Genomic DNA, 13397 nt, shown 5'->3' on the forward strand with positions numbered 1-13397 from the left:
GGATTACAAGCAGAGAATCTAACCACCTGATAAACTTGGACTGGCATCCATTGCTTTCTTTCATACTAAACATCATGCATTCTTGGAACATTTGGGAACAAATTCAAGGGGCATGTGACCCCCCCCCCCACATGTTCACACATTGAACAGCATTACGGTATCTGTTTCAGATACTGACATGGGGAACAATCTTCCCTTGCCCAATACCTTCTAAAGTCAGAGCATGTTTACGGGAAACATGGTTTGATTTAAAAAAGGTACAAAACGCTATTACTTCCAGTGAAATACCAATTCCAAATCATTTGTATTGTAAATTAAATCCTCTACTTTTCACAGGGAGGAATTTTGGTATACCTTGACTCATAACTTGTTTTTATAAGCACAAACTCACTCGATTGTAGTTTGTGCGGTATTTGGCATGCGCCAATGGGTTCTAAACACTTAGTCAATCCCAACGACTTTACAATCATAGAACACCTCATTCAGTCTCTTCCACAAGCACCTGAGTTCCTACTTCAGTGAAGAACATTAAGAAATGAACACAGCTGACAGTGAATGATGGTTTACAAGCGTCCGAAAAGGTACAGCAGTTAATTCATTCCCTATTTGGCCCACCCTGCCATTTTCTGCCAGTACAATCTGAAAAGATTGCATTCAAAACAACCAATATTTACAGCATGATTTAAAAGTTGAAGGGTTGTAGTTTATTTGGATTAAAATACTGCTCCGACATTACTACCTATATCATACAAAAAGGCAGAAAACTGCATAAAATGGATTGAAATCCGCAATCTCATGTCAATTCATAATTTTGTTCACTTTTTAAAATTATTTCTCTTTTAAATAGAACTCAGGACAGTCCAAGGAAGATGCCAGAAAAGCAAAAAAAAAAAAAGACAAATCGTAAACAGAACTGATCAGAAAACTAAACTTCCAAAAAACACACACCACCCTTAATTTAAAAACAAATGGCAAAGTAGATAATATTACCAATAATGTAAATTAAAAGAAAAAACTAAGTGGGACAACATTTGACAAATGAAACCATTTTGACCAGGCTATATAGGCTGTATAGGCAGGGGATTGAGTGATATTTCTGTATTATTGCTAGGACAAGACAATACAATTCGCCATCCCTCCATTTATCGCTTTGCTAAGGACCGATCACTACTCCTCTCTTCGGTTTCTCTTCCTTCTCTGCCACAGGTAGTCTTTTTGCAAAGGTATCCATGACAAAACACTCGTCATTCCCTTGGGTTTCCCGCGGCAACGTGGTTGCCAGATGAGAAGAGAGAAGTAGAGAACTACCTGGTAAGGTGTGGATTTCGGTGGGGTTTCTTAAAGGGATCATCACAGTGAGCCGATTCCAGAAAAATGTCCTTTATCACAGTGTCAGTGGTGGGGGGGTTGGAGAGAGAATGCGTTTTGTAAATGTACACAAAGTACCTCCATGCATTTTACATCACCTCCCATCCCACCCACATTAAAAAAAGTGGGATTTGGGAGTAAGGGGATATGCATTTGTACTCACTGAAGGAAGTCCTTTTTCTTTATATAAATGCCCCCTTTCCTAGGGGTCATTTGATATTCCTCTCCAGCCCTCTCTCTCCCCCATGGCTATATGGCCTCACGCCCTCTTATCTGTGCTGGCGGAAACCTTGTGTGCCATCAGGCCCTGCTGGTTGGCGAACTGCCTGATTGTTTGATCGTGACTCCTCTAAAGGATGAGCAGAGTTTGTGCGCCCTTGTCTGCAGCTGTGGTAGAAAAACAACATGTATGTGTGAACTGACATGCTTTCCATCCTCCGATCATTAATGCTCCTTCACAGACATACAGTTACCACACATACTACACTAACGTGCTTGTTCTCTGCATCGTAACAGCACTAACTGTGGGGTAACACGTCAAGATTTACGGCACTAGTTCCGCTGATGACATCTGGCGAATCGACCGATTTACCTTTCCGTGTTAGGCTTCTCTTGAGGCGACTCTTCAGGAGAGGCGCTCCCCAATATTCTCTTTCTGGCCTCTGCGTACTCTGCCTCACGCTGAGCCAAGGACTTCACCTGCGGCGTGGGCCTGTTCTGGGATGAGGGGTACCCTAACGACCCGTTACTGGAGGGCCTCTTCAGGATGCGGATCTGGGGCGGGGGGGCCGCGGGGAGGGAGTCGTCCTGGATCACAATGGCCGTCTTCAACAGCGAATGTGAAGTGTTGCTGCTGGACACCCTTTGACACCGATGGGGTAAGAGAGTGTTTGAGACGAATGGAACTTCGGACACAATGTTGGAAAAGTATGTCTGTTGATCGGTTAAGAGTTCTCTCTGATTAATAGTTTCAACTTTTTTCACTGCTTACCTCTCTTTCTGGCTGATTCTAAGCTTCTCTTCTAATCTTCTTTCCATTTCCTGCGTTTTATACAAAAAAGAATGATGAATGCCTGATCAGAACACGTGTAATCTGTTAGAGAGATGTGCTGGTGGTCAGGTGTAAAAGACTGGGAACTATGGTGAGTTGGATTCAATTTCAAGTTATTTATACATCAGGAAGACAGTGCCAAGCTGTGGCAAAGCTCAACGGTGGCTTGGGGGACACTTGTACCACTGAATAACTTGGGACAAAAAACAATAGATTATCTAGCGTTATCCAAATATATGATGGTTTATCAACATTAGCTAAAAGAATGATACAGAGAGTATTCCCCAAATCACATGTAGAACCCTTGCCCATCTGTAGAAAACTCGATTTTGCTGAAAAATATTCGCTGTATTCATCTTTTTGGAGGGCTAATAGGACCTTATTGGCAAGCTAAAGCGTATCATACTGCGTAGTTGAATGTCAACTCGTTCTCTTTAGTTCAAATTGATCTGGACTACAGTACTGTTACATTGCTCGTGTTGTGCGCTAGCTAACTTCATTGCTCTGTCTGGCGCTTTCATACCAAGTTGGCTGGTTAGGTAGGTAGATACAGTAGATAATCTAGCTCTACCTGCCTGTTGCCAGATCGGAGTCCCCCGCGCCAGCCAATCGAGCTATGCTACCGAACTGGCCATCGATGGCAAGTTGTTTCACAGACAGGATTACCACTGCTGTAAAGCTAGCGCTAAAACTTGGATCTTAGCGTGAACCGAAAGCTAGCTAGTTAGGCTAACCTGCTGTACATTTCAGCAAACCGCCAATACAAGTGAATTTAGACGCTACTACGCACCTCTAGCTATGTCTAAAAATAACATCGTCTCAATTGCCTTCCATTTCTGGCCCCGCTCACAAACCTCGTTAGCTAGCTAGTCTTGTGTAAGCTACTGAAATGTGTCTGCTACATAAGTACAAGTTGGCTACCTAGAAGGCCCAGTCTACATCCTGAAATAGAACTAGTCTAGAGCTAGTCCCACGAGACAGTCAAGTAACGTTTGTTAGCTAGCAAGATAGCTACTAGCTAGCTACTACTGTTCACATCATGTGAATTGACATTTGTCTCAATCTCAGTGACTTGTTTCCAAGATACATGGTACTTGAGACTTTTCAATTTAACAATTCAAATTAAAAAAAGACCTATGGGACGAAAGTGAAATTTACATGAAACGTTGCCATTTCAGGAAATAGTCTGAACCGACCGCTAACTGGCTACAATGACTGCAACCATGGCATGAGACGACTAAATGTGGTGACGTTGGTCAAAGCTTATGTCCAAACGTTAGTTTGTTTTAAGCTTGGAAACTAAACTATACTATTCCCCTGTACACAACTGTTAATTCTTACCCCACTGTCTGCGGCTTCTTCCCAACTTTCGGCAACCTCATCATCCATGTTTCATTATTTCAGACACGCTGCTAGGGAGTTTGCTCTCGTGGGCTCCGTGCAAATCCGCCCCTTGCTTCACTGACATCATTATGAGACGGCAATGTAAGTAGACGAGCGTTGGCTAGCTTATCCTTAACTATAAATAGCTCCAACTCTTTATTATCTTATTTATATGGCTAATGGTTAATTAAGTAACACATACAATGACACAATTAACGCTAAATGTCCATACATGCTCATGTCTACACAAACTACAGGCTAACCGATCTACTTTATTATTAGAGCTAGTCTAGCTAGAGTTGACTAAGTCTAATAATACGTTTCACATGACTGTACTTTCCAGCAAAGTTGCAGCTCAAACTAATATAACTAACATGTCTGAAACCCATGTTTTGTTGAAAGTTTTGGCAACTACACTCGGCCATAAACGCAATAATGTGTCATATGAGACAATGAAGGTGTGAGTAGTTAAGTTTGTAATGTCTCGCGAAGCAAAAACAGCGGAAACGGAAACAAACGTCCATCTAACCACTAAACACGCTTACGTCTGCTTTAAATATACGGCAATTGGCAACGACTCACAAAATAGATCAAATGGCAAACAATGATCAAACAAAGGTAAGCAGACAAGTAGCCTACTATGTGATACTACCAAGAGGACATGTCTGATCAAGTCTACATGGTGGTCATGTGGGAGGAGTAAATTAGCGAATAAGACACTATTCAATATGATAACTTGAAATGGGTCCTCTGTTTATAAACTTGTAGTTCTAGCTACCAGTAATTGTCTCTACCAATGGCATGGGAAATTCCAGTCGTACTCATACCAATCATAGTCAATCAGTATACCTTACTTGGGACGAGATTTAAGCTAATTGTCCAAAATTATTGTTAACAGAATTAAAATAATTGACTGAAATCTGTTTTGCCACTGCTCAGCCAGAGTTAAGGACCCGTTCCTCTCTGAAAGAGATTCAAGGAATACCATTGTTAGAGCCAATTGTGACAAACTGGGACAGAGTTGAGAAATTCAAAGCATTCCCAGAGGACTTGCTAATTGCCACATATCCAAAAGCGGGAAAGGAAATGTAACAAACTAAAAGGAGATGCAACATATGCGATGAGTATTTAAGTTACAGTTCATGTGATAAACTTTACACCAGGAACCACATGAACCCAGGAGATAGTGGATCTGATCCTCAATCACGGGGACTCAGAGCTGGCCAAACGTGCACCGACACATGTTCGAATGCCCTTTCTAGAGATGACGAATCCAACTCTCTCTGGTCAGTGGTGTGTTATATCTGCAATGCCTATGTTAGCTTAGGTGTAGCATGGTTATGATGCTCGAAAATAAATATATGGTTTGATAAAAAGCCCCCCCTCCCCCTATAGTCCAATCATGCATGATCTTATTTCTCACATGTAGGGATTACACAGTTGGAGAAGATGGGACCACCCCGTGTCATCAAGACTCATCTTCCCATCCAGCTTGTTCCTAAAACATTCTGGGACGCAGGCTGTAAGGTGAGAGACAATATTCAACATACGCAGTACTCCTTCAGGAATGACATAACGATGCAGACAATTGCATATACAGCAACTTAAACATGTTTATGTATCTGTTAAGATCATCTACGTGGCACGCAACACTAAGGACAACGTGGTGTCATATTTTCATTTTGATCGGATAAATTTAATTCACCCTGAGCCCGGGCCATGGCCACAGTATCTGCACAAGTTCATGAAAGGACAGTGTGAGTTTTCCAAATACTTGATAACTTGACAGTAGCATAACTGGTTTTGTCTCTTTGTTAGGGTTCCTCCGGTAGGACGACCCTATTGTAATTGTTGGTATTATTATTATTATTATTGTAATTTATCTCATGAACACATTGGTAAAAAGTTTTGAAATTTGGCATATTGATACAATATGCCACAACTATGGCCCAAACTCAGATTGGCCCACATCAGACCATAGGGGGCGCCACAGGCCACGCCCAAATTTCCACTTTTCAGAGTGATTTCATTTCCACCCCATTGCTCCAATTCCTCTGAAACTTGGAATGCATGCCTCATTTTTCATGAGGAACCAAAAAGCCTCAAGGACCCATAAGGTCCACCATGATGGATTTTCCTGTACAGTGATAATTTGTGAAAACCTTAGATAGATAATAGATCTCCTCATACAAAAAAATTCAAATTGACTTGAAGTTTTGTACAGATATGTATATGTATCATTGACGTATTTAAAAATGTTACTTAAGACAGTTGAATCAAATACAAAATGGTTGAAAGGGGTGTATTTATGTAAATGTCCACATTGCCTCAATAAGTTTGTGTCACTAAATCTAATGTAATTTTGAATTATGGTTTTTAAAACCTAATAGGCTTTAAGATGACACCACCCTGAAGTACCCTGCAAAGTTTCACCTTGATATGTGAACATATGACTGAATTACAGCTGTTTGAGCTTGGACCAAATCTGACAATGCTTGCCATTGGCGAAACATCTTATTTTATTATCCAGTTGATGACTGAACATGGCAGAGTCCAGATCTGGCAGTGGCTCAATTGGCTGAGATGTTGTGCTGATAAACAACGTTTTTTGGGGGGGGATTCATGTCGTTTTAATTTGTAACTTGTATAACTGCATGCTCTTATGGGTCTTCCTTTTGGCACTTGTTTAGTTTTTCACAATGTATACTTCATGTTTTGGCTGCTTGCAATGTTTGGGAATACCTCGTTGTTATGATCAGTGACCTATGCTCTTTTGTAAAGCTCTCTCTTGGAAGTCGCTTTGGATAAAAGCATCTGCTAAATGCATAAATGTAAAGTAATAGTTGTAGGTTCAAAACCAGTCCGTTTTTTTGGGGGGGACAGAACGGTTTCTAGTGTTCTGGTCCATCCTCCGGTTGTAAAACATAGCAATGAGTGTTTATTTGAGCCCATGACAACACTCTGATCATCTGTTTAGCGAGACTGTGTAAACCACTGCAAAACAAGCCTGGTTTACAACAGTTACTAGCTACTTGGAGTCTACGCATGGTAGTGTCAGATTCACAACCAAATAAGATCAAATTAAGTATAGCACTTCACCCTACTTGCCTCAAGGGAATGTCCAGGTACTTACTGTAAGTTGCTCTGGATAAGAGCGTCTGCTAAATGACAATGTAAATGTTATTTGTGTGCAGTGGGGTGGGGCTCCTGGTACGAGCATGTGAAAGGCTACTGGAGGGAAAGAGAAAACAAACCAATCCTCTACCTTTTCTTTTGAGGACATGAAGAAGGTAAAGTAGTATTTATTGGAATTTTGATGGAGAATTCCAAACAAACCTCTCTTTTTAAAGAAGACATGAGCATGTAAACAACTAAATCGTCAGCAATTTAAATAGTTCTGCTCTCTTCTGTTTGCTAATTAGGACCCTGCTACGGAGATTCGTCGCATATCTGAATTCCTGGGACAGATCACATCAGATCAGCTGATTGACAACATCATGCAAATGACGACCTTTGCAGCCATGCGAGAACCCCATGGCCAACTACTCTACAATACCAGAGACCATCTTCGATCGTCAGTCATCAGAGTTCTTAAGGAAGGGTGAGTGTGTTGTTTTTGTGGGATTGTAAAGCTCTAGGGTTACACATATTTAATTGACTACATTTCATTCTGTGCGCTGTTGTGTGTTCACTGGAGAAGTCGGTGACTGGAAGAACCATTTTAGTTCACAGGAAAACAAAGCGTTTGAAGAACATTACAACACAATGATGGCTGATGTTGACATTCCATTTTGTTTCTCAGTTTAATTAAGCAATAAGCCCCAAGAGGCCGTGTTTTGCGCTGATTTTAGAACAGATAAGGGGAGTTGCCGAAAAAAAAACCTTACCTGTTCTAAAATCAGCGCAAAACACAGACTCTTGGGGCTTATTGCTTTTCTAAAACTGTTACCACAAATATTTGATATGGTTTCATAAATAAAAACAAGTACAAAACCAAATAGTTCAAAAATAAACCGTCATTCTTCCGCCACTACAAAGTATAGTTCCTACATAAATCGTTGCCACGCAACAGCCAGATGGACATCTTTGCCGTTCTTCTCGGTGGCAGAAAAGTCGATGCGCAGTAATATGGAATTTTTAAGAATGTTATGAGGACAACCTGTAAGGTTATGCTGGATTTTACAATGGCATGGAACGCGATATAGCCAATCACAATCAAGGATGGGAACAACCAGTTTTAGAAGAATATTTTAGATTTGCGTACTTTTATGAAATCCTCAACAATCATCATGAATCAGTTAAATTGTCTACATTTTACATTAACATTACATGTAGTCATTAAGCAGACGCTCTTATCCAGAGCAACTTGCATACAGTAAGTACAGGGACATTAAGGATACAGTAAGTACAGGGCAAGTAGGGTGAAGTGCCTTGCCCAAGGACACAACGTCATTTTGCACGGCCAGGAATTTAACCAACAACCTTCTGATTAATAGCCAGACTCCCTAACCGCTCAGCCATCTGACCCTCATCTACCTCAAATTGCACAAGCATGCTCAATGAGCAACTAAAGGTGATCATCTGTGTGAAGAGGGCATTGTTCAAAGTATTTTCTTTAAGTGAAAACTAAAACTGTTATTCTATTAATATAAAAGGCTATCTACATTGCACTTAAGAGAGCACCATTTTGACACTAAAGAATAGTCAGTCACATCTCTGTATTCTACCCACTTGCTGCATTTTATCAACAAATGATTAATGTCAAGACAGTTTAATGCAAATGAATGTTTCTATTTATTGATTTCTATACTTGAAAATGGTAAAAGGATATACTTAGGGGTTAACTGTTTTAAATAATGATACTAATTACGTCAACATGTTGACGTAATAAAAAAATAAATGTTTTTTTTTATTTTATTTTTTTTATGTATGCGTGGATTACTCCAGCACAGGTAGGGTATGTGAAATGTAGCAGTTAGTAGAGTCGGCATGGCCATGGCCTCACTGGGTTGACGCTGTCAAATGACCTTTGAAACAGAGCACAGATCAAGGATTTGAACGCTGATTTTAAGTAGTAGCCTATGGACACAAGCAAACCCAGACTATCATTCGAGGATTCAAGAAAGTAAACCGGGTGTTCCCGTCTAAGCCAACTAGCCTATAGCAAGATAAAAGCCTGTAGTTTTGATTAGGCTATAGTTTAAATCGTTTGTTTTGTGTCGAATTTAAAACGAAACTCACGCACATCCAATAATAGCCTACGGCCAATGGTCAACCATTTCTTTGAAACGTGGACAGGCAGTAACAATGTTTTCATTTATAACATCGTTTCTCCCGAATTTACCGGAGTGGCTTACGCTGGACGCAAATCCTCTGGAGAGTTTACTGCAAGGTGAGACTTAGTTGAAATACGATGTTCCAGGTGTTCTAACAATTGTTAACAAGCTGTCAGCAACTGTAAGTGCCGTGTGTCACAGGTGATGTCAATCCAATTCTGTTTTCTTATTCAGGAGTTGTGGGCGCATGTGGAGTATCAATACTATGCAACCTGTTAAGAGTTCACTTGTTCTTGGAGTCAGAAAGGTCAGTTACTAATGTTCACACAAATACTGAGACACTTTCAATTTAGCCTATAAAGTTGGTCTGTATTATGTTACCCTGGTTAGGTATACACAATGATAGGATACATGACCTACTAAAATCTCCTGCCAAGTCTACCAGACGCGTTTTACATTCATGTGCTTGATGACAGCCACGTCATTATCAACATACTTTATTATCAACGATATAAGTAGGCCTATTAGCTTTGCATGGAAATGGCCTTGTCTAAAATACTCATGCACTCGTCTTACACACCTTCCTCAGGAACGAAGACAGCAGTGAAGACACATCAAGCCAGAAGAAATCTAGCCATCAAGGCAATGTTACAAGTGGGATAGGTGGAACACTTCAGTTTTGGTTCCTAACAGGAATAATCTCTGTTGTGGGCTCTCGAGTAACCTCCCTTGTGGTTTTGGAATTTTCCCTCAGAGCAGTCTCCGCTTGGTTCACTGCTGGGCCTGTGAGTACGTTGTATGTTTTATAATTCTGGAATGTCACATTTTAAAATGTCATTTTTTAAACAAACTTTTAATTTCCCGCTGCAGGAGTCAAGTACGTTTCTGCGGCAGCAGCTTGTTCAGTGCCAATTCTCTCTTGGCTGTGCGCTCAGCTGCAGTCTCCACTTTCTCCACGAGGGGGCGGCGCAACGCTGGCTTTGCTTGCTTCTGGCTGCAGCATTGAGCTCTTACATGGCCAAGCAAGCAGTGCGCCTGCATCTCCATGTCAGGAGACTGTACAGACTCCACAGCTCCCAGCGCTACTGCGGACTGTGCATTTCGCTCTTGTCATCGGGCAGCACTGTTCTACCATCTCTAAACAAGGCTCTTGTGATCACGTTCACAGTTGCTGCAGTGGCTGCCATATCGGTTATCAATAAACATTTCCTCTCTACCACAGAAGCACTCAGGTTCTGGACACCACTGACTATCTGCTACACACTGCTGGTAGTGTACATGCAAGGTGAGAACCTGATAGCTGCACAATACATTTCAAAATGTAGCCCAAATGATAAAAGCAGTGCTGTGTAGGCTTGAAGTGAGGCTGTTGGAGGACAGAAAATAAGAGGTAAGCCTATACAGGTAGCAGTTATTGACGATAATTAGTTAAGTAGTTCCTGTGATGTTTAACACATACATCATTTAGACAGCCCGGTATTTAAAGATAAAGACTTCATAGGGAACCATCAAAACTAATGCGGAGTCAAATGGCTGAGTGGTGAGGGAGTTGGGCTAGTAATCAGAAGGTTGCCAGATCGATTCCCTGCCGTGCCACATGATGTTGTGTCCTTGGGCAAGACATTTCACCCTACTTGCCTCGGGGGGGGGGAATGTCCCTGTACTTACTGTAAGTCGCTCTGGATAAGAGCGTCTGCTAAATGACTAAATGTAAAATGTAATGCCAACCCTGCTTCTCTCAGAGGACCAACACCGCCAGGCCAGTGGGCAGGCTGTTCTCAACACAGTGGGAGTGCGTCTTGGGGGGTTAATGGTGCTGATGCTGACTATCGGGCGCTGGGCAGATGTTTTCCACATATTCATGTGCTTCCTGGGTGAAGCAGGCTGTCTGATTCCCACCACAGATCTCCTGGATGCTACATCACAGGTGAGCATGAAGGGCCCATTCTGTCACAAATCACTGCCTACTAATGAAGTGGTATAATTCTATCGTTTTTTTATTTTCTGTTTGTGTGTAGGAAGACGAGCAGTTTTCGAGGCCGGACACTGAGAACTGGAGGATTCAAAAGACCACAAGCCACAAGAGATAACTATCTGAGCTCAGCCTGCTAGTTTATTTTTTATTCAATGGGAGACTCATATCCGTACACCGGGGGCTACACATTTGTCATGTGAATATAAATGAAGAAAATGTAATACATGTGTTGAAACCTAAAAACAAAAGTATATCTGCAAGCCTTAATAATATGGCAATTTTACTAGCCAAACATTAAAGAGTTGGAGCTACCAGCTCAATTCACTGCACTCTGTCCTCACATTCTGATTCCTCACGGTTCTGATGCTGTCTGTACTCCTTGGCACACCTATAGGCTTTGGTTTATTGTTTTTCTTTAATGAATGTGTGACAGTGTAAGCTACTTCAAGAGCTTTGCAACACAGATCTTTATCAAATAAAGACTTGCAATTATTCACAGCAATTTGCTATGTAATGAACATCATTGTTTGTAGTCCATCCGTTTTAGGAGGGGGGGCGGGGGGCGGTGGCCTTTACTACGTAGCCTCTAGTCTCATTTTATAACCGCCTTGAGTGTTCTAGACTGCAAGACTGCTTGAATTGAAGTGGGCAAAATGGCTGACAACAAATGTTAATGCTTGCAAAATCACAAAATGGCGTTATACAAAGAACAATAAGTCGATATCAATGCCAATACAATCTATTGATTGAATAGTCTACTTTATAGACACATGGATTTACAAATGATTGGCATAAATTGCTTTATCAAAACATTTCTGTAGACTATGCTAATATCGTTTGCTGAAACAGTAATCATGAAATATGTCGTGTAGTCTACCGACAAAATGCATAATAGGTTAACTTTAAACCAAAAATCGGCAAAAACATATAATTCACGGAACGCCCTATCAAGGCTTTAAGTAGTCTACTCATTTCTACCTCATACGTCTCCTGGCACACGTTTTTTTTTTAATAACTAGCCAAGAAAGATTCATACTGTGGTATATTTTAAGTTACTGTGAATTTGGCTGTTTTCACTATCCCACTTGTGTAGACTACTTCCCCGCTTATTCCTTCCACGGCAAGAAATAGTAGTGGGGTCTACAAATATATCCATAATATCCAGAAGAGCATTACCAAGAAACGAATTTAGTTATCAAGTAGTTCCAAAGTGTTTGCTTTAGTAGAAGATTGTACTATCCAAAGGGTAATGGCAGACTTTATTGAGTAGTTCCTTTTAAATCAGAAGAAAGATTTCGATTCGATGAAACGAGACCATTTCCAAGAGGTTCCATCAATCATGAAACTACGATATAGATTTTAATGCGTCTACATTACTTCTCCTGAAAAAAAGACCAGTTTCTTTGTTTCTTTTTTCCCAGAAATGTCTGTTGCTCAGTGGCCAGTCATAGGGGTTTCAATCGCATGCGCTTTCTAGGTTGTTTGTTCGGTTCCTTTTACCGCATTGTAGCGCATGCGTACATTGATTGTGGGCAATGCTCCCTCTGAATGCCATTATTCAAACCGCTTTGTTAACCCTTAATCGGTGTTCTTTACATTGGATAAACTGCCGATATCTACATTGCTGAGAAAATATTCAAAGATTTAGTGGTGATTGGTTGATTTTGATCAGTAGTAATCCATTTTTTGTCTTATCTACCTTTGACTGAAGATATCCATCTTGGACTTTTGGACTTTGCCTGTTATGTGCAGTTAATTATTAAACAAGAGGGCAGAGTATAAGACTTAATAGTACCTGGGAAATTCTTACCAACCTGCTCAGGCCATCGCGCAGGCCCTCCATCATAGACCTACGTTAAATCGAAAAAATTAAAATGAAATGTGACACGTTCGACATTTTGTTTTGTTTGTGAAAGAGTTCACTGTTATTGACATTGACCGTTTTGTTCACAGTTAGTCTACTATCCACAAAGATCTGAGGTCTAATTCATTCCTTCCTAAATTCCTTAATTGTTGGTAGGACTAATCAATGAACAATTAGGCACGTCACTTAGGGTACTGTCATAAAAAACTATACGTCCATGGAACAATACATGGGCTATGAATAATTAATATACAAGCTAGGACCATAGGCTCGCCACATACACTGATAGAAGATTCATAGGCGAAGGCCTTTTCATGTTTTCATGTTATTTTGTCATGCATAACACTACCTCACTTACAATGTTGCTATGGGCCCCATGCCATAAGGTCTACTGTGTCATAAATTCGAAGCTCACACATTTACTGACGCATGCGCAAGATGAAAAACGATCTCATCGAAATAGAGAAAAAAATAGTTCAC

The 13397-nt window shown here is 40.7% G+C and overlaps 3 protein-coding genes across 4 annotated transcripts; 2 read left to right on the forward strand and 1 right to left on the reverse strand.

Annotated features, from left to right (window-relative positions):
• Positions 1–814: 814 nt before the first annotated feature.
• Positions 815–3894, reverse strand: szrd1 (SUZ RNA binding domain containing 1). Its single transcript, XM_047039764.1, has 4 exons — positions 3761–3894; positions 2360–2409; positions 1961–2230; positions 815–1755 (listed from the first exon to the last, which is right to left on the reverse strand). The coding sequence occupies exons 1-4, from the start codon at positions 3806–3808 to the stop codon at positions 1638–1640; spliced, it is 486 nt and encodes a 161-aa protein (XP_046895720.1). The 5' UTR covers positions 3809–3894; the 3' UTR covers positions 815–1637.
• A 360-nt stretch (positions 3895–4254) lies between these two features.
• sult1st5 (sulfotransferase family 1, cytosolic sulfotransferase 5) lies at positions 4255–7674 on the forward strand. The gene is given in 10 exon segments (XM_047039276.1): positions 4255–4260; positions 4742–4877; positions 4963–5088; positions 5232–5329; positions 5433–5559; positions 6997–7073; positions 7075–7092; positions 7225–7325; positions 7327–7403; positions 7497–7674. Coding segments are annotated over 10 exon segments (879 nt in total). The 3' UTR covers positions 7610–7674.
• A 581-nt stretch (positions 7675–8255) lies between these two features.
• Positions 8256–11967, forward strand: tmem82 (transmembrane protein 82). 2 transcript variants are annotated; one of them, XM_047040841.1, is made up of 7 exons: positions 8256–9194; positions 9313–9385; positions 9668–9863; positions 9949–9955; positions 10301–10363; positions 10821–11005; positions 11097–11967. In XM_047040841.1, exons 1-7 carry the CDS (start codon positions 9110–9112, stop codon positions 11166–11168), a joined length of 681 nt encoding a protein of 226 aa, XP_046896797.1. In that variant the 5' UTR covers positions 8256–9109; the 3' UTR covers positions 11169–11967. The 2 variants fall into 2 exon arrangements, with proteins under 2 accessions (XP_046896797.1, XP_046896796.1); XM_047040840.1 differs by having other exon boundaries at positions 9949–10363.
• Positions 11968–13397: the final 1430 nt, after the last annotated feature.

The sequence above is a fragment of the Hypomesus transpacificus genome, chromosome 18, assembly GCF_021917145.1.
Source record: "Hypomesus transpacificus isolate Combined female chromosome 18, fHypTra1, whole genome shotgun sequence".
Classification (NCBI taxonomy): domain Eukaryota; kingdom Metazoa; phylum Chordata; class Actinopteri; order Osmeriformes; family Osmeridae; genus Hypomesus; species Hypomesus transpacificus.

Coding starts and splice junctions, on each gene's coding strand:
- szrd1 (XM_047039764.1), bottom strand. CDS start 3,808: ATGGATGATGAGGTTGCCGAAAGTTGGGAAGAAGCCGCAGACAGTGGG. Junction 2,410..3,760: donor AAGAAGCCGCAGACAGTGGG/GTAAGAATTAAC, acceptor TATAAAACGCAG/GAAATGGAAAGAAGATTAGA. Junction 1,756..1,960: donor GAGAAGCCTAACACGGAAAG/GTAAATCGGTCG, acceptor TTTCTACCACAG/CTGCAGACAAGGGCGCACAA.
- tmem82 (XM_047040840.1), top strand. CDS start 9,110: ATGTTTTCATTTATAACATCGTTTCTCCCGAATTTACCGGAGTGGCTT. Junction 10,364..10,820: donor GCTGGTAGTGTACATGCAAG/GTGAGAACCTGA, acceptor TGCTTCTCTCAG/AGGACCAACACCGCCAGGCC. Junction 11,006..11,096: donor TCCTGGATGCTACATCACAG/GTGAGCATGAAG, acceptor GTTTGTGTGTAG/GAAGACGAGCAGTTTTCGAG.